The 21,670-nt window shown below is 39.3% G+C and overlaps 1 protein-coding gene across 2 annotated transcripts in view; it reads right to left on the bottom strand.

Annotated features, from left to right (window-relative positions):
• Nucleotides 1–21,670, bottom strand: part of LOC124278102 (COP1-interactive protein 1-like) — an 84,784-nt gene that overhangs the window by 3,006 nt on the left and 60,108 nt on the right. For both annotated transcript variants that reach the window (XM_046713847.1, XM_046713848.1), the window contains exons 8-15: nucleotides 8,201–9,187; nucleotides 7,191–7,463; nucleotides 3,360–3,527; nucleotides 2,957–3,223; nucleotides 1,263–1,442; nucleotides 859–963; nucleotides 689–712; nucleotides 73–155 (exon numbers count right to left, since the gene is read on the bottom strand). In XM_046713847.1, coding sequence (XP_046569803.1) covers nucleotides 73–155; nucleotides 689–712; nucleotides 859–963; nucleotides 1,263–1,442; nucleotides 2,957–3,223; nucleotides 3,360–3,527; nucleotides 7,191–7,463; nucleotides 8,201–9,187 — 2,087 coding nt within the window. The remainder of the gene's footprint in view (nucleotides 1–72; nucleotides 156–688; nucleotides 713–858; nucleotides 964–1,262; nucleotides 1,443–2,956; nucleotides 3,224–3,359; nucleotides 3,528–7,190; nucleotides 7,464–8,200; nucleotides 9,188–21,670) is intronic.

Genomic DNA, 21,670 nt, shown 5'->3' with positions numbered 1-21,670 from the left:
GCCGTTGTTTTATTGTATTGTTATTATATTTAAAAGTGTTTTCCTTGGACCATGTATACCCCCCGTAGTTACCTGCGTATTTGTGACCGGTCATCTGAGAGGGAGCTTGTGTGTTTTGACAATTTATCAGCAGATCCTGCGATGTCAGCAACAGCCTGCAACATCATCACAGACAACAGTATCATACATCCTGCTACATCAAACACAGCTGTTCTCATTATGCATCTACTTTAACATTATATCATTCAGATAACTAGTACACATGTGTGTATAGCAATGAAATCACTAAGTGATATCAAGAGATATTATGCTGAAGAAAGATAAGTGATAACGGACATATAGGTCATTTTTAAGGATCAAGGTTTAGGTTAACGAGACAGATCTGTGATATTGATACTGCGACGAATACATTTGTTTTGTTTTTAAATGAAGGATATTATCAGGTATTCCAGTTCAAAGTAACTAGGGTTTAGATAGATCAATCATGTATTTCATTTAAATTGATATGTCACCCTTTTATGAATTATCCAGTGGTACGTGAATAATGATCCCCTTATGGGTGAAGATGATACTCGAAGATGGCTGTGATGGTGCTGCACAAAGCATCTGCCACAACACATACAATGCATACGAATTCCATTGTAGGAAGGTGTACACATTTTACTAAATCTATTTTAACTTCTCTTACCTCCTTGATGTACTTTAAAACAGCCTGAAAATACAACGATGGACACCAAATCAGATCACTGTTCAGAAAATGTAGAATATCGAGAGGATGCAAGAGGGAATATTTTATGATCAAGATGACTTAGTTTAAATAATTAGAGCAATATTTTCAAATTCCAAAATTGTTATCACCTCATCGAGATTGACCGCTTCTGGGTCCAGTGGGGCTCGGGTTCCGAGAGTGATCTCATGCTTCTCTTTAGAAATTAGTTTTCCTAGTTCCCTCAGTCTGATCAACTGAAGAAATATAAAACACGCTAAAATGTATGAATTTACGCTGGACATTTATGAATCCCAAATACAACAATGAAATGATAAAGTCTTACGTTTAGGTCTTGGTTTAACAAAAAGTTTTTACATAAAAAATTCCATACAAGCTCTACTCCCAACCCCTGCATTTTCTATTCTACCCTAACCACAGAAAAAGTAACAGTAGATCCATTTTCCTATTACATATAGTTTTTGTTGACACTTTAGTCCTGATTATTTTAATATCACTTCTATCTGATTGCATTACCCAATACATGTACACGTACGTTGCTAAGTATATCAGATACACGCTTCGTATCCGTTGAATGTGCGTGTCTACTCTCAGTAAGACGTCGGAGTAGATCGTTTCTCTCCCTCAAGGAAGCCTCTCGTTCTTCCTCGTGTGTCAGTGCAAGCTCTGTGCTGCGTTTCTGTAACGACACTAGTCTCTTCCCACAAGATTCGTACTGAAATAACAAACAGTACTAAAAAGGCATTGTTATTTTTTAGTCGTAAAAGTTATGTTTTTCCCAGGATATTTATCCCGAGTATGAATGGATAGTTTGTACATTTAGTTATAGCTCGCCATAATGAATCTAATATAACAGTATCTTTCATTTGATATACTGTACAGTTTTCCCAGACATTATTGAGAACATCTTTGTTTCCTGATAATAGAATTTCAAAAACTGGTGTTACATTATGTACTTAGGTAGAACGGTACTCAATATGGGAGGCAACTCATGTAGGCTTAAGAATGAACATTACTATATCAAGAGTTATCTCCTCTTGTGTAGCAGACGGTTTCCTTTGTTGACATGGCAGATTTGACAACAGAAGAGTAAAGAAAGCTGGTTCTAGATGATTTTAACAGGGGTGTGACTAATGCAAAAGAGTTAGCTGGTAGACATGACATTCCTCTGTCTACAGTATACAGAACTTTAAAGAATATTCAGTCAGGAGTTGGGACTGAGCACAAGACAGGGGCAGGGAGGCCAAGGAAGTTCAGTACTACGGATCGCCGGCGACTTGGTCAGATTGTGAGTAGGGAAAAATGTAAAAGCGTTGAGAATATCAGAAATGAGATGTTTAATAGAGGAAGTCATCAGGTATGTAATGAAACCAGTAGACAAGAATTACAAAGATTTAACTGGGTGAAAAAGCGAGGAATTCCCTCACCATTGATGAAAGATGCACAAAAAGAAAGACGTTTAAACTTGTGTAGGCTTCACGAAAATCAAGATTGGTACAATGTTTTCTTTTCTGATGAAAGTTCTCTCTGGCTTTTTTTCCGAAATGTGTGAAATTTGGACAAAAGAAACCGTGAAACCTTTCTACAAACGCCCCAAACATAGCCCGAAATTTCATATATGGATATCATCACGTGGAGTGACGCCGTTGTGTATTTTCACTGGAAATTGGACGAAGGAAGGACATGTTGACATCTGAAATGATCACCTCCTTTCAACGGCCCGAACACTGTATGAAGATACCGCATGATAATGACCCAAAACACACTGCGGGCTACACAAAACAGTGGTTGTCGGACGAAAATGTTTAAGCTTTAGACTGGCCCATCTATAGCCCAGATCTTAACCCTATTGAGAATGTGTAGGGAGTAATGAAGGACAGAATAATCAAAAAGGACTTAGAATATTGAGGATATGAAGAAAGAAGTAGTCGAATAGTGGGATACGCTGTCACACGATTTCCTACAAACTTTGATCGGTAGTGTACCTAGGCGCATTTAGTCGTGTATTGCAGGACAACGAGGTCTCACAAAGTACTGAAAAGACACTTAGACTGAAAGATAATCACATCTCAACATATTCATATAAGTAAACTTCTATAGTGTTTATACACGTCTTAGATATTTGCCGAAACAACTTTCTCAATAATTTCCGGGAATATTATATATTGCATGTGATCGTGATACTAATATTAAACAATTAACTAAAGGTGACCTTTCGTAAGAGATTACCTCCGCCATGGCAATGTCTCTTTCTCTCTTCTCTTTGTTGAATGCTTGTCTTTCCACCTCCAATTGCTGCAGCAGGTCACGGCGTTCCTGACTGTATTCCTCGTCACGTGACTTGAGTTGCTGTTGAAGATCAAGGGCAAGGTTGTGGGCATCCTCGAGCAGCCGTTTTTGTTCCCCTCTCTCTTTCTCCCACGCCAGTTCCATGTGGCTGTGAATGTCTTTGGCTTTTGTTTGAGCCCTTGATGTCAAAGACAGCTTTTCCTCCATCTACGCAGATCACAAAAGGTGTTACATACATGTCTCCCTTGCCAAACATGGTTGAACACATCTCCACCATGTGATTCCATAAACTCCTTTATCTTAGTATCTTATATGAAAATATGTTGCGAGCGTATATACATACCTGATTAATTTTGCTCCTTAGGTTTGCTCTCTGAATATCCCAGCTGGATCTCTCCGTTGCAAATTTGTTGATTATTTCTGTCCTCATCCTGTCCTGCGCAGACAGATCTTCTTTCAGGTCCTGTACCTTCTTCCTCAGGGTCTCTGTCAGTTCTCGCATCTCGTCAATCTGCTCAACAGGGGGACAAGACTTGTCAGTATGATATCGACCAATACCTAAAGTTTATGTGTGCCAGTCTGTTGCTGTATGTACAACGTACTAAAACAGTGTATTTATGAAAGGGTAACGTGCCGAGTGGTGAGTTGTGTTTAATGCTTTCGGCAGTTTTCTTGTTTTATCCCGGTGTAAGCCTTACGTGATGGAGTTCTTAGACATTTACCACATTGACGCTGCCTACGATCTGTGGTGCTGACAATCCAAGAAGCAGAATCCGGGCGTTTAAAGCACTCAAATAACTCTCTGCTGTATGCATAACGGACTGAAACCAGTCTTTTGATGTATATATACAGACTGAATAAATTGTAAACAGAAGGAAAGCCAGGTTCTATGGATAGTCAACTTCTTTATTGCAATCAGTGCGACACATTAAAGAAGTTGATTATCCATAGAACCTGGTTTTCCTTCATCTTTACAACTTCTAAAATGCCTTTCAAAGAAAGAACAGTGTGATTGGATGCTAAATGAACAAATGAACACTTGATTGATAGAGTTGAAATCCACTCCATCGTCCAAGCTATGGACTCTTTCAATGAAATATTCAAATCATCATCCAATCTGCTTGTTTATCCTTGACGAGGTACGTGGAAACGTCGCTCTATACAATAAACAAGAAGTAGTTATCATACGCTTGGTTATGTGTCCCCTATACTGCTTACTGCATGTCATAAAAGGCAACAAGTGAGATCTGCTTGAGAATGTTCTTTTGTTTCAGTTTGGGAGATGGTATAATTGGGTAGGTATTTCTTCTATCTACTTATTGATGTGAAATACATCAGGTTTCCCAAGTTAATTCGGTCTACGTTCTGGTATTTCCAAAACTTGAGAAAACTGCTATCTTCCAAAACGATCTCGGATTTAAAACGTTTATAAAGATTTATTGTACTTCTCTTTAAGTTACTTACTTAGAAGAACCCAATCTTTACATAGAAACTGCCATCTTGACTTTTTCTTTATTGCATGACATTGAATATATACTCCTGAACCACCACTTTTGTTTTAATTTGTATTTACATGTGTACAGAGGCTGGTATCTTTTGACAGCAGCTATGAATAGAAAACATGTTAGAAATATAAAATCTATGTAAATACCATATTCCCTCGATGTTGAGCGTGTCTTCCGTCTAAAATGCTTATGACATTGGTGTTACATGCTCAGGCAAATTTCCCACATAATTATTGTTCTTCAAGATGTACTTAACATACAATTACATAATAAAGTATGCGCATATTACCACAGTGAAATACATCAGAGAGTGAGCAATCATGGGAAATTCCTGACTGGAGATCTAATACATTAAGTGAGACAATAGCCTCGTAGAGTAGCTGATTGAAATCTACCTGTACCAAGTTGAAGTTTCGTTTCAATATTATATATCTGATCTGTTTCATCACACAGCATATATTTCATTCAATATCTTGAAGCTACATATGAGAGCACGAACAATCTTACTGTTCCAGTTCATTTTCACCAATTTTGTATATATTGTACACCAATGACTATGTAGCCAACGCAGAAACATGTGTTACAGTTACATTCGCTGATGCTGATGCATTGGTAGGCCTTATTAGAGAATCAGAACTCAGGTACAGGGCTGAAATTTCAAAATTTGTACAATGGTGTAAATCGAACTTTATATTTTTGAATGTGCAAAAACGCCAAAGATATGATCATAGATTTAGAAAAAATAAGTGAACAATAAATGCTGTAAGTATTGAAGATAATGAAATAGATAGAGTAACTGAATACAAATATTTGGGTACTGTCTTAGATTCAAAACTCTCCTGGAATGAAAACACTGAGAAAATATATAAGATGGGACAGCAATGGTCGCATTTTTTGTGGAAGTTAAAACATTTTATTCAAAGTGTCATAACATTTAATTTCTTGAGTTGGTACGGAAACCTGCCTGTTTAGAATAAAAACAAACTCTAAAAAATCGTAAACACAACGTCTAAAATTATTGGGCTTCGAAAGTATCGGCAGTTATTATGAGCAGCAAATTTCTAAACAAACAAACAAACAAAATTTTAAGTGATCCTACTCACATACGTTTCTCGGAATATCCATCACTACCTTCTGGACGCAGGCTGCGAATGCCGACTTTTTGATCAAACAAGGTTCGCCACTCATTTGTTCCAGTTAGTATTCGATGTTAAATAACAAATTCAATGAATGACTTTGAGTGTCAATTTTCAATATAGATGGAAAACCCATGGCATATCCATCCTTACTATTTAAACCTATTTTTTCATCAACCACTTTCTTACTTAAATATACAATGCCATTGAAAACACAATGCCATTTCAGAGAGAGGTCAGATGGAACACGTGTTATATTTAGTAAAGTACAGACTCTAGTACAGTTTCGGAATGTACACCGAGAAGTCGCTCTATGCAATAAAAACACGTATGCTTCATTACTGACTCACCAAATAATAGAATGCCGGTCAAACAATTACATTTTGGGGGTTGAATACCATCCGGTATTCGAACCCACACTTTTAGAGTAAGTCACCGAACCGCCAGGGTGTCGTGCCGGGAAGGCTAAAATTTATTTTTCAGATGTCCCGGGAAGGCTAAAATTCATATTTCGGATTTCCCGGGAGAGCTACTTCCAAAGGGAGTAGGGAAGTTTAGCCTTCCCGGCCATGAACCATCGCCAGCACACAACATCAACCCATTCAGCCACCGCGGCTTCTTACATGAATAATTGAGTTAAAACCATGTTCATGTTATTCTCACTATATCACAAAAGAATTCACTAGTCTTTATATAACATGCATTAACAGTTACTTATGTGAACACTTTAGTTACTAATGAATGTCTCCTCACAAAATCACCGTCTCGACTGCTCCATTATCAAAATAGGTAATCTAATTTTCCTCCCTGTTTTTTCTGTAGCAGTTTTGGTATGAAGAAGCATTGGCATGTACAAGTTTTAAAAGCCAACCGAACACGTTAGTAATCACATTTACTGATCAAACCAATTTCAACACTTTCGAATGATTGTAATAAATATGCCATCGCCAATGCAACCACCCTTGTGTTCTAATCTGCTATGTGTATTAGGCCATAAATGTCTGATCACATGCTTTGCAACGCGCGAGGAGAAGTACCTGACACCTCATCAGCCTATCTGTCAATATCACTGGAAGGGTTTGTCAGCTCGCTTACGCAAAGTAGTATACATGGCCAGATTTCAGCAATGTTACACGCCTCTACAGCAGGACGTAAAACTGCTATTTAACCGATACAGAGAATTCATATAACATTGCATACCAGTTATCTCCCTTAACAAATATTTACAGAGAATATTTTTTTTTTATCTCTCATCATTACATAATTGTAAATGTCTTGTCAATGTCATCTTTACAAAACTGTAAATGTCTTGTAAATCTCATCTTTATAAGACTTTTTCAAGCTTGTAAATTTAAACATTTTTGCAGTGTCAACCAAAGTAGCATCCCTTCTGGCTTTCCTTCATCATCAAACTGGCACACTGTTATACGATGACAGTACTGTTAAACGTGACTTTACACCCTTCTCTCTCACAAACGCGTCATACTATATGTTTGTGTCTGTAACAGTAAAGGTAGTTTAGAAATCTCCCACCTCCTTAATTTGTCTTTCCAGTCTTGCTTTCTCATCCTCCCACTTAATGAGTTCTGAACTGTATTTATCCTTCAGGCCTGCCATGCCCTTTTGGATTCCCTGAATGATAGCTTTATCGAGATCCCGCTCTTTCTGGAGTTTTTCAATCGTCAACAGCATCTTCGAGTAGTCCTTTGACATCTTCTCAAAGCGGGTTTCGTAACGCACTTTCATGGCTAAGTATTCTGCCCGAATAACTCTTTCTTCCTGTTGTATTTTGTAGGCCATATCAGCCTGGAAAACAAAACATTTAGGCAACTTAAAAATAGATTGCATAGAAATACATCAAAATAGGGTAGGCTACTCGTCTGGTAATACAAGATCATTCCAGCCTGGGGACATCGCATATTACCTGTCTGTTTCTGTAAGTTTTATAATAGTTCATCCCCAACTTGGAACATCACTTACAGCCAGTCAGTTTCAGTAAATGTAATAATATTTCATCCCTTACTTGGGACATCACTTACAGTGATTGTAATGAATGACACGTTATTGCATTCGATGAGCATTGCATACACCAAGTACATTCTCATACAGGAAATAGAACGTCATTTTAGCTTTTGGATATATAAGCTACAGACTGTCCTGTCTGATTTGTATGAAATAGACCAATGGTGTGTACGTAAATGGTATTCACACCACGATACATGGCAACACTCCGAACTCTTTGCAGGTGTACACATCAGACAATTCACAATTAACACATCATTTTCTGTTTCAACACAATCAGTAAACACACTTTCATGTCACCAGATTTTCTGGCCACTCGGAGACTTTATTGTCTGGTTTGTTCACATACTGCCCTCACAATGTAAACTGTGTGAACGGCGGCTGAAACCTGCACTTTACTCAAATACAATAGTACTTTGAAACTGTTACGACAAAACCCTAGTTTAGCCTTGGATATTACCATAAGCCACACATATCCTGAACTAAGACACAGTGTAACCCTGATATCTGTGCAGTTTTACCTGTGCCGAAAGTCTTTCCACATCCTGCTGAAGTTTGCTGCGTGTTTCTGTTTCTTGACGCAGCTGTCTTCCTTTATCCACCACCTCGGCCTGAAGACTGCTATTCTCTTCCTGCACACATTTGAGGGCTAGTTCCTGTTCCAATCTAAGATTATTTATCTCACATACAAGTTTTTCTTTCTCTTGAAAATACTGATGAGCATCGGATTTCATAGCTTTTTCGATTTCATCCTTATTCATTGAAGGAAGCGTTTCGTATAGTTTAACTTTCTCATCAGCAACGTTTATTGTCCTATCGAAGTAAGCCTTATCTTTTGTCCATAATAACATAGCCTCATCTAAGGCTCTCCTTGATGTTTCTAAATCCTTCGCAACCTTCAATTTTTCTTGCGTTATTTCCTCGAAGTCACTTTGCTGTATCCTCAGAGTTTCTTTAAGTCTACGGTTTTCCTTTTCTATATCTGTTTCACTACCAGTATCTCTCCTGGTATTGTGGGAGATCTGTTGTTGCAAAACAGATATGACAGCCTCTTTTTCATTCAGTTGAGCGCCGCAGTCCTTAACTTTATCACTCAACATTTTCACATCTCGCTGCTTGCAATCTAAACTGTTATTAAGTTTGCACAAAATGTCATCTTTTTCTTTCAAACGTTCGTCACGGTTCCTTACAGCTTCTCTTAACTCTCGTATACCCTCGTCCCTGTTCGAAATTTGTTCCAGTATTATGCGGAAATCCTGGTCGCGCTGTTTCAGAAGCATGTCCTGCTCCTGAACAATTTCGTCACGTCTTGTGATAGCTCGTAGGTTTTCGTTAATATTTGTCTCTGATATGGCGATGACCTTCTCCTTCTCACAAAGTTCGTCCTTGACCTTTTCTAGCATGATACTCATGACCCTCATGTCTTCTTTCGTTTGTTTCAGTTCAGCTTCAAGAACTAGTTTCTCTTCCTCCGATGCAGCACTCTTGGACCGCCAGATATCGTTCATCTACAACATAACCAAACATCACCACCAATCACTGTATTGGACAAGCAGTAATAATCTCATTGGTGGATATAAATAGTCAGAGCAAAACGTGGGCCATGAATATGAAATCAGTGATACAATTTTAAGGAAAGTGAACATTTATTGTGATTGTGAGTGTGAGTGTGAATGTTAGTGAGTGAGAGTGAGTGTGAATGTTAGTGAGTGTGAATGTTAGTGAGTGAGAGTGAGTGTGAATGTTAGTGAGAGTGAGTGTGAATGTTAGTGAGCGAGTGTGAATGTTAGTGAGAGTGAGTGTGAATGTTAGTGAGAGTGAGTGTGAATGTTAGTGAGAGTGAGTGTGAATGTTAGTGAGCGAGTGTGAATGTTAGTGAGTGTGAATGTTAGTGAGAGTGAGTGTGAATGTTAGTGAGTGAGTGTGAATGTTAGTGAGTGTGAGTGTGAATGTTAGTGAGTGAGTGTGAATGTTAGTGAGTGAGTGTGAATGTTAGTGAGAGTGAATGTGAATGTTATAGAGCGTGAATGTTAGTGAGTGAGTGTGAATGTTAGAGTGAGTGTGAATGATAGTGAGTGAGTGTGAATGTTAGTGAGTGAGTGTGAATGTTAGTGAGAGTGAGTGTGAATGTTAGGGAGTGAGTGTGAATGTGAATGTTAGTGAGTGTGAATGTTAGTGAGTGAGTGTGAATGTTAGTGAGAGTGAGTGTGAATGTTAGTGAGTGAGTGTGAATGTTAGTGAGAGTGAGTGTGAATGTTAGTGAGTGAGTGAGGGTGAGTGTGAATGTTAGTGAGTGAGTGTGAATGTTAGTGAGTGAGTGTGAATGTTAGTGAGTGAGTGTGAATGTTAGTGAGTGAGTGTGAGTGTAAGCGTGACTGTGAGCTGGGAACCATGAACAATACATGTTATACATGCGTCAGTAGAACGATCAACTTTGTCAAGTGATTGCCAGCGATAGAAGGGTTTCAGAACCCAAACCCGAAGCCCCAACAGAGACATCTATCTAGTTCTTCTGGGTACTTAGTTGGGGGTCATTCTTTATTTGAAACTTCAGTGAAAGGTCGTGAAATTACTCTGAGCCTTTCGTATTGTGGATCCTCCACAGTAAACTAAAACGTCTCCATGCATCATTTGTAATCAGATTGGGAATGCGTTGTAAGTGGTTTAGGGACTCAGATTAACAAAAGTACTAGAATCTGAACTAAACTGAGAAAGTGTAATCCCAAATAGAAAATGTGTTACATTTGACCACTTTTTAAGTGGCATTATGAACTCACAGCATTCGGCCGTGGGAGCCGTGTCAATTTACATTTGTCAGAGGGGTACACAAAGTATGTGATCTAGACTTCCAGTTATCCGACTTCCATTTTGTTCAAATGGTGGCTGAGTGGGTTAGAACGCTAACTTTGTGTGATGGTGATTATATGCTTGACTCTAAACCTTTTCACCCTGCAAATCTTCTGCGTGTGTAAACGTGTATATGCAGTTCAGTATATAGAAAATACGTGTACGTATTTTTGAATCAATAAACATGGGTTCATATACTTAAAACACAGGCGAAGCTTACTTATATCGTGTACTCATATAGTACACTAATTATTACTCCCTTCTGTTAAGGTCTATTATACACCTTACACGTGTGTCTTGGTGGTTATTGGCGTGACTAACGTTCAGTCCTGCCTCTTAGTGTGTTATTGACATACAGCAATCAGTGGTTTCCATGTTCCTCTTGTCTGGGGGTAATCATTCAATCCCAGATTGGCTTATAAATCCACGTCAGGTGTTGTGAAGGAATTATATGTTATTTAATAACATACGTGGCAGCTCAGCAGGGCAAAAATGGAAAATGTAACAAACGATTAACCAATAACACTTGATTGTAATTTGAAAAGTTGAACTTCCTCTGATAAAAAGTACACACATTTGTGTTTCTTGAAAACCAGGAAACTACTTTTGAATAAAGGAAAACGTGTTGTCATGCAATTGGACCAAAGTTTTGATAATGATAAAACATAGTTTAATTGTGTTGAAATCTGTTGAAGTGAGAGTCATGATTTCTTTATTTATGCTTTTATTTTTTGGAACAGAACGTACCGGTTATATATTGTCACTCCATATCAATTACTGTCCTGCAGCAAAGCGTGCAAGCCTCACATAGTATACTAACAGAGCCGATGTCATTTTTCCGAGTAGGATCGTGTTTGCCCACTGTTATTTGGTTTAAGAGCGTGTATGCCGACAATTATTTTGGTGGAAGATCGTTTATTACCCTAAAGATAAATTTGTCGAATTTTGATTGGTCAATAGCCAAAGCATACGAAACCATGTAGGAGGATTTGCCAGGGTGTACGAACCGAACACCCCGTCAAATCTGTCACGTGACACACTGTACTGGTTGTACAAATGACGTTGACCTTAGATGGAATGTGGCTGCCAAACTGCTGATCGCTTCGAAATTCGAGTTATACAATTATGCATATAAACAGAGTAATAAAATTGTTGCTATCATTTCTTATTTGTTTGTGTCAATACAAATGTCAAACAAGTAAAATGTTTCTGCATTTCACTTGTCGTTTAACAAAACCTCAAATTCGATCATTTATATCATAAACTAAGCCCGAACGAGTTATCTCCCTTTATGACTGTTCAGGAAAAATCATCGCGAAACGTTTTGCGTCTCATTCTTACGGAAGCGTAGTAGGGCCACGGTGAAAATGTTTTTTGGTCTTACTATCTCCTACGTAGTACTTAATATTTCCTGTAGGAGATGATCGATATACGTTTATATGGATTAATCTGAAACGGTCGACTTAAAGCCCCAGCCACGCACACAATCTCCTGTTTCACTGTTTTAGTCACTGTAAGAGTCTACAGTCATTCGTTTCATTCACTATTAGAGTCTACAGTTATGTGTTTCATTTACTGTTTGAGTCCTACGTAGGAGATAGTATGTCCTACGTAGGAGATAGTAAGTCCTACGTAGGAGATGCTAAGTCCTACGTAGGAGATATTAAGTCCTACGTAGGAGATGCTAAGTCCTACGTTGGAGATATTAAGTCCTACGTAGGAGATAGTGACCCCCAAAACATTTTTCACCGTGGCCCTACTACGCTTCCGTACATTGTGACGAAGATTGAATGTTGCTTTTTTTAAAAGATAAGCTAAATAAAGAGATCTTAAGGGTAATAAAAACACTATGTTTTGAAAGGGTGTACGCTAATAGTCGGCCGACTGATATTTCGAGCGTAAGATCGTGTATGACGACTGTTAGTTTGGGTTTAAGATCGTGTATGCCGACTGTTGTTTTGGGTGTAAGATCGTATATACCGACTGTGATTTAGGGTGAAAGATTCCATACTTAATATCAAAGTAGAGCTTTGTTATGCGAATGTTATTTGGTGTAGAAGCTTTGTTATGCCAACTGTTATTTGGGTTTAAGATCGTGTATACCGATTGTTATTTTGGTGTACGATCGTGTATACCGTCTGTTGTTTTTGTATAGGATCGTGTATACCGACTGTTATTTTGGTGTAGGATCGTGTATACCGACTGTTATTTTGGTGTAGGATCGTGTATGCCGACTGTTATTTGGGTTTAAGATCGTGTATACCGATTGTTATTTTGGTGTACGATCGTGTATACCGTCTGTTGTTTTTGTATAGGATCGTGTAAACCGACTGTTATTTTGGTGTAGGATCGTGTATGCCGACTGTTATTTTGGTGTAAGATCGTGTATACGAACTGTTATTTTGGTGTAGGATCGTGTATGCCGACTGTTATTTTGGTGTAGGATCGTGTATACCGACTGTTATTTTGGTGTAGGATCGTGTATGCCGACTGTTATTTTGGTGTAGGATCGTGTATTCCGACTGTGATTTGGGTTTAAGATCGTGTATACCGACTGTTCTTTTAGTGTAGGATCGTGTATACCGACTGTTATTTTGGTGTAGGATCGTGTATACCGACTGTTATTTTGGTGTAAGATCGTGTATGCCGACTGTTTTTGATGTAAGATCGTGCATGTCCACTGTTATTTTGGTGTAAGAACGTGTATACGGACTGTTATTTTGGTGTAGGATCGTGTATACCGACTGTTATTTTGGTGTAGGATCGTGTATGCCGACTGTTATTTTGGTGTAAGGTCGTGCATGTCCACTGTTATTTTGGTGTAGGATCGTGTATACCGTCTGTTGTTTTGGTGTTTGATCGTGCATGTCCACTGTTATTTTGGTGTAAGAACGTGTATACGGACTGTTATTTTGGTGTAGGATCGTGTATACCGACTGTTATTTTGGTGTAGGATCGTGTATGCCGACTGTTATTTTGGTGTAAGATCGTGTATATCGAGTGTTATTTTGGTGTAGGATCGTGTATGCCGACTGTTATTTTGGTGTAAGATCGCGTATGCCGACTGTTATTTTGGTATAGGATCGTGTATACCGTCTGTTGTTTTGGTGTTTGATCCTGTATACTGACTGTTATTTTGGTGTAGGATCGTGTATGCCGACTGTTATTTTGGTGTAGGATCGCGTATGCCGACTGTTATTTTGGTGTAAGATCGTGTATGCCGAGTGTTATTTTGGTGTAGGATCGTGTGTGCCGACTGTTATTTTGGTGTAGGATCGCGTATGCCGACTGTTATTTTGGTGTAGGATCGTGTATACCGTCTGTTGTTTTGGTGTTTGATCATGTATACCGACTGTTATTTTGGTGTAGGATCGTGTTTGCCAACTGTGATTTGCGTTTAAGATCGTGTATACCGACTGTTATTTTGGTGTAGGATCGTGTATGCCGACTGTTATTTTGGTGTAAGATCGTGCATGTCCACTGTTATTTTGGTGTAGGATCCTGTATACCGACTGTTGTTTTGGTGTAAGATCGTGTATGCCGACTGTTATTTTGGTATAGGATCGTCTATGCCGACTGTTATTTTGGTGTAAGATCGTGTATACCGACTGTTATTTTGGTGAAGGATCGATTTGCCGACTGTTATTTTGGTGTAAGATCGTGTATACCCAGTGTTATTTTGGTGTAGGAGCGAGTGTGACGACTGTTATTTTGGTGTTTGATCATGTATACCGACTGTTATTTTGGTGTAGGATCGTGTATACCGACTGTTATTTTGGTGTAGGATCGTGTATACCGACTGTTATTTTGGTGTAAGATCGTGTATACCGACTGTTATTTTGGTATAGGATCGTGTATACCGACTGTTATTTTGGTGTAGGATCGTGTATACCGACTGTTATTTTGGTGTAGGATTGTGTATGCTGACTGTTATTTTGGTGTAGGATCGTGTATGCCGACTGTTATTTTGGTGTAGGATCGTGTATGCCGACTGTTATTTTGGTGTAGGATCGTGTCTGCCGACTGTTATTTTGGTGTAGGATTGTGTATACCGACTGTGATTTGGGTTTAAGATCGTGTATACTGATTGTTATTTTGGTGTAGGATCGTGTATACCGTCTGTTGTTTTTGTATAGGATCGTGTAAACCGACTGTTATTTTGGTGTAGGATCGTGTATGCCGACTGTTATTTTGGTGTAAGAACGTGTATACGAACTGTTATTTTGGTGTAGGATCGTGTATGCCGACTGTTATTTTGGTGTAGGATCGTGTATACCGACTGTTATTTTGGTGTAGGATCGTGTATGCCGACTGTTATTTTGGTGTAGGATCGTGTATTCCGACTGTGATTTGGGTTTAAGATCGTGTATACCGACTGTTATTTTAGTGTAGGATCATGTATACCGACTGTTATTTTGGTGTAGGATCGTGTATACCGACTGTTATTTTGGTGTAGGATCGTGTATGCCGACTGTTTTTATGTAAGATCGTGCATGTCCACTGTTATTTTGGTGTAAGAACGTGTATACGGACTGTTATTTTGGTGTAGGATGGTGTATACCGACTGTTATTTTGGTGTAGGATCGTGTATGCCGACTGTTATTTTGGTGTAAGGTCGTGCATGTCCACTGTTATTTTGGTGTAGGATCGTGTATACCGACTGTTATTTTGGTGTAGGATCGTGTATGCCGACTGTTATTTTGGTGTAAGATCGTGTATGCCGAGTGTTATTTTGGTGTAGGATCGTGTATGCCGACTGTTATTTTGGTGTAAGTGTAAGACTGTTATTTTGCCGACTGTTATTTTGGTATAGGATCGCGTGTGCGACTGTTATTTTGGTGTAGGATCGATCGTTATATGGTGTAGACTGTTTATTTTGGTGTAAGATCGTGTATGCCGAGTGTTATTTTGGTGTAGGATCGTGTGTGCCGACTGTTATTTTGGTGTAGGATCGCGTATGCCGACTGTTATTTTGGTGTAGGATCGTGTATACCGTCTGTTGTTTTGGTGTTTGATCATGTATACCGACTGTTATTTTGGTGTAGGATCGTGTTTGCCAACTGTGATTTGCGTTTAAGATCGTGTATACCGACTGTTATTTTGGTGTAGGATCGTGTATGCCGACTGTTATTTTGGTGTAAGATCGTGCATGTCCACTGTTATTTTGGTGTAGGATCCTGTATACCGACTGTTGTTTTGGTGTAAGATCGTGTATGCCGACTGTTATTTTGGTATAGGATCGTCTATGCCGACTGTTATTTTGGTGTAAGATCGTGTATACCGACTGTTATTTTGGTGAAGGATCGTGTTTGCCGACTGTTATTTTGGTGTAAGATCGTGTATACCGAGTGTTATTTTGGTGTAGGAGCGAGTGTGCCGACTGTTATTTTGGTGTTTGATCATGTATACCGACTGTTATTTTGGTGAAGGATCGTGTATACCGACTGTTATTTTGGTGTAAGATCGTGTTTACCGACTGTTATTTTGGTGTAGGATCGTGTATACCGACTGTTATTTTGGTATAGGATCGTGTATGCCGACTGTTATTTTGGTGTAAGATCGTGTATACCGACTGTTATTTTGGTGTAAGATCGTGTATACCGACTGTTATTTTGGTATAGGATCGTGTATACCGACTGTTATTTTGGTGTAGGATCGTGCATGCCGACTGTTGTTTTGGTGTAGGATTGTGTATGCTGACTGTTATTTTGGTGTAGGATCGTGTATGCCGACTGTTATTTTGGTGTAGGATCGTGTATGCCGACTGTTATTTTGGTGTAGGATTGTGTATACCGACTGTGATTTGGGTTTAAGATCGTGTATACCGACTGTTATTTTGGTGTAAGATCGTGTATACCGACTGTTATTTTGGTGTAGGATCGTGTATACCGACTGTTATTTTGGTGTAGGATCGTGTTTGCTGTTATTTTGGTGTTAGATCGTTTTTATTTTGGTGTAAGATCGTGTATGCCGACTGTTATTTTGGTATAGGATCGTGTATGCCGACTGTTATTTTGGTGTAAGATCATGTATACCGACTGTTATTTTGGTGTAGGATCGTGTATGCCGACTGTTATTTTGGTGTAAGATCGTGTATACGACTTTATTTTGGTGTTATTGTGGTGTAGGATCGTGTATACCGACTGTTATTTTGGTATAGGATCGTGTATGCCGACTGTTATTTTGGTGTAGGATCGTGTATACCGACTGTTATTTTGGTGTAAGATCGTGTATACCGACTGTTATTTTGGTGTAAGATCGTGTTTACCGACTGTTATTTTGGTGTAGGATCGTGTATACCGACTGTTATTTTGGTATAGGATCGTGTATGCCGACTGTTATTTTGGTGTAAGATCGTGTATACCGACTGTTATTTTGGTGTAGGATCGTGTATACCGACTGTTATTTTGGTGTAGGATCGTGTATACCGACTGTTATTTTGGTGTAGGATCGTGTATGCTGACTGTTATTTTGGTGTAGGATCGTGTATGCCGACTGTTATTTTGGTGTAGGATCGTGTATGCCGACTGTTGTTTTGGTGTAGGATCGTGTATGCTGACTGTTATTTTGGTGTAGGATCGTGTATGCCGACTGTTATTTTGGTGTAGGATCGTGTATGCCGACTGTTATTTTGGTGTAGGATCGTGTATACCGACTGTGATTTGGGTTTAACATCGTGTATACCGACTGTTATTTTGGTGTAAGATCATGTATACCGACTGTTATTTTGGTGTAGGATCGTGTATGCCGACTGTTATTTTGGTGTAAGATCGTGTATACCGACTGTTATTTTGGTGTAGGATCGTGTATGCCGACTGTTATTTTGGTGTAGGATCGTGTATGCCGACTGTTATTTTGGTGTAGGATCGTGTATACCGACTGTTATTTTGGTGTAAGATCGTGTTTACCGACTGTTATTTTGGTGTAAGATCGTGTATACCGACTGTTATTTTGGTGTAGGATCGTGCATGCCGACTGTTGTTTTGGTGTAGGATTGTGTATGCTGACTGTTATTTTGGTGTAGGATTGGGTATGCCGACTGTGATTTGGGTTTAAGATCGTGTATACCGACTGTTATTGTGGTGTAGGATCGTGTATACCGACTGTGATTTGGGTTTAAGATCGTGTATACCGACTGTTATTTTGGTGTAAGATCGTGTATACCAACTGTTATTTTGGTGTAGGATCGTGTATACCGACTGTTGTTTTCGTGTAGGATCGTGTATGCCGACTGTTATTTTGATGTAGGATCGTGCATGCCGACTGTTGTTTTGGTGTAGGATTGTGTATGCTGACTGTTATTTCGGTGTAGGATCGTGTATGCCGACTGTGATTTGGGTTTAAGATCGTGTATACCGACTGTTATTTTGGTGTAAGATCGTGTATACCGACTGTTATTTTGGTGTAGGATCGTGTATACCGACTGTTGTTTTGGTGTAGGATCGTGTATGCCGACTGTTATTTTGGTGTAGGATCGTGTATGCCGACTGTTATTTTGGTGTAGGATCGTGTATACCGACTGTTATTTTGGTGTAGGATCGTGTATGCCGACTGTTATTTTGGTGTAAGATCGTGTGTACCGAGTGTTATTTTGGTGTAGGATCGTGTGTGCCGACTGTTATTTTGGTGTTTGATCATGTATACCGACTGTTATTTTGGTAAAGGATCGTGTATACCGACTGTTATTTTGGTGTAGGATCGTGTATGCCGACTGTTATTTTGGTGTAGGATCGTGTATACCGACTGTTATTTTGGTGTAGGATCGTGTATGCCGACTGTTATTTTGGTGTAGGACCGTGTATACCGACTGTTATTTTGGTGTAGGATCGTGTATACCGACTGTTATTTTGGTGTAAGATCGTGTATACCGACTGTTATTTTGGTGTAGGATCGTGTATACCGACTGTTATTTTGGTGTAGGATCGTGTATGCCGACTGTTATTTTGGTGTAGGACCGTGTATACCGACTGTTATTTTGGTGTAGGATTGTGCATGCCGACTGTTGTTTTGGTGTATGATCGTGTATGCCGACTGTTATTTTGGTGTAGGATCGTGTATGCCGACTGTGATTTGGGTTTAAGATCGTGTATACCGACTGTTATTTTGGTGTAGGATCGTGTATACCGACTGTGATTTGGGTTTAAGATCGTGTATACAGACTGTTATTTTGGTGTAGGATCGTGTATACCTACTGTTATTTTGGTGTAGGATCGTGTATGCCGACTGTTATTTTGGTGTAAGAACGTGTATACGAACTGTTATTTTGGTGTAGGATCGTGTATACCGACTGTTATTTTGGTGTAGGATCGTGTATGCCGACTGTTATTTTGGTGTAGGATCGTGTATACCGACTGTTATTTTGGTGTAGGATCGTGTATACCGACTGTTATTTTGGTGTAGGATCGTGTATTCCGACTGTGATTTGGGTTTAAGATCGTGTATACCGACTGTTATTTTGGTGTAGGATCGTGTATACCGACTGTTATTTTGGTGTAAGATCGTGTATACCGACTGTTATTTTGGTATAGGATCGTGTATGCCGACTGTTATTTTGGTGTAGGATCGTGTATGCCGACTGTTATTTTGGTGTAGGATCGTGTATACCGACTGTTATTTTGGTGTAGGATCGTGTATGCCGACTGTTATTTTGGTGTAAGATCGTGTATACCGACTGTTATTTTGGTGTAGGATCGTGTTATTTTGTATGCCGACTGTTATTTTGGTGTAGGATCGTGTATACCGACTGTTATTTTGGTGTAGGATCGTGTATGCCGACTGTTATTTTGGTGTAAGATCGTGTATACCGACTGTTATTTTGGTGTAGGATCGTGTATGCCGACTGTTATTTTGGTGTATTGATTATTTTGGTGTAGGACCGACTGTTATTTTGGTGTAAGATCGTGTATACCGACTGTTATTTTGGTGTAGGATCGTGTATACCAACTGTTATTTTGGTGTAGGATCGTGTATGCCGACTGTTATTTTGGTGTAAGATCGTGTATACCGACTGTTATTTTGGTGTAAGATCGTGTATACCGACTGTTATTTTGGTGTAGGATCGTGTATACCGACTGTTATTTTGGTGTAGGATCGTGTGTGCATGCCGACTGTTATTTTGGTGTAGGATCGTGTATGCCGACTGTTATTTTGGTGTAGGATCGTGTATGGCGACTGTGATTTGGGTTTAAGATCGTGTATACCGACTGTTATTTTGGTGTAGGATCGTGTATACCGACTGTTATTTTGGTTTAAGATCGTGTATACCGACTGTTATTTTGGTGTAAGATCGTGTATACCGACTGTTATTTTGGTGTAGGATCGTGTATACCGACTGTTCGTTTGGTGTAGGATCGTGGTGTAAGAATGCCGACTGTTATTTTGGTGTAGGATCGTGTATACCGACTGTTATTTTGGTGTAGGATCGTGTATACCGACTGTTATTTTGGTGTAGGATCGTGTATGCCGACTGTTATTTTGGTGTAAGATCGTGTATACCGACTGTTATTTTGGTGTAGGATCGTGTATGCCGACTGTTATTTTGGTGTAAGATCGTGTATACCGACTGTTATTTTGGTGTAGGATCGTGTATGCCGACTGTTATTTTGGTGTAAGATCGTGTATACCGACTGTTATTTTGGTGTAGGATCGTGTATGCCGACTGTTATTTTGGTGTAGGATCGTGTATGCCGACTGTTATTTTGGTGTAAGATCGTGTATGCCGACTGTTATTTTGGTGTAGGATCGTGTATACCGACTGTTATTTTGGTGTAGGATCGTGTATGCCGACTGTTATTTTGGTGTAAGATCGTGTATACCGAGTGTTATTTTGGTGTAGGATCGTGTGTGCCGACTGTTATTTTGGTGTTTGATCATGTATACCGACTGTTATTTTGGTATAGGATCGTGTATCCGACTGTGTATACCGTACTATACCGTTATTTTGGTGTAAGATCGTGTATACCGACTGTTATTTTGGTGTAGGATCGTGTATACCAACTGTTATTTTGGTATAGGATCGTGTATGCCGACTGTTATTTTGGTGTAAGATCGTGTATACCGACTGTTATTTTGGTGTAAGATCGTGTATACCGACTGTTATTTTGGTATAGGATCGTGTATACCGACTGTTATTTTGGTGTAGGATTGTGCATGCCGACTGTTGTTTTGGTGTAGGATCGTGTATGCCGACTGTTATTTTGGTGTAGGATCGTGTATGGCAACTGTGATTTGGGTTTAAGATCGTGTATACCGACTGTTATTTTGGTGTAGGATCGTGTATACCGACTGTGATTTGGGTTTAAGATCGTGTATACCGACTGTTATTTTGGTGTAAGATCGTGTATACAGACTGTTATTTTGGTGTAGGATCGTGTATACCGACTGGGTTTTTTTGGTGTAGGATCGTGTATGCCGACTGTTATTTTGGTGTAAGAACGTGTATACGAACTGTTATTTTGGTGTAGGATCGTGTATACCGACTGTTATTTTGGTGTAGGATCGTGTATGCCGACTGTTATTTTGGTGTAGGATCGTGTATACCGACTGTTATTTTGGTGTAGGATCGTGTATGCCGACTGTTATTTTGGTGTAGGATCGTGTATTCCGACTGTGATTTGGATTTAAGATCGTGTATACCGACTGTTATTTTGGTGTAGGATCGTGTATATTTTGGTGTAGACTGTTATTTTGGGTGTAGGATCGTGTATACCGACTGTTATTTTGGTGGATAGGATCGTGTATGCCGACTGTTATTTTGGTGTAAGATCGTGGTTTATACCGACTGTTATTTTGGTGTAGGATCGTGTATTTGGGTTTAAGACTGTTATTTTGGTGTAAGATCGGATACCGACTGTTATTTTGGTGTAGGATCGTGTATATACCGACTGTTGGTTGGGTAGGATCGTGTATGCCGACTGTTATTTTGGTGTAAGAACGTGTATACGAACTGTTATTTTGGTGTAGGATCGTGTATACCGACTGTTATTTTGGTGTAGGATCGTGTATGCCGACTGTTATTTTGGTGTAAGATCGTGTATACCGACTGTTATTTTGTTGTAGGATCGTGTATGCCGACTGTTATTTGGGTTTAAGATCGTGTATATCGATTGTTATTTTGGTGTAGGATCGCGTATACCGTCTGTTGT

This window comes from Haliotis rubra, unplaced genomic scaffold, assembly GCF_003918875.1.
Source record: "Haliotis rubra isolate DU_JTF1 unplaced genomic scaffold, ASM391887v1 Scf231, whole genome shotgun sequence".
Classification (NCBI taxonomy): domain Eukaryota; kingdom Metazoa; phylum Mollusca; class Gastropoda; order Lepetellida; family Haliotidae; genus Haliotis; species Haliotis rubra.
The sequence above is the reverse complement of the archived record's forward strand: the minus strand, read 5'-3'. Positions and strand labels throughout refer to the sequence as shown.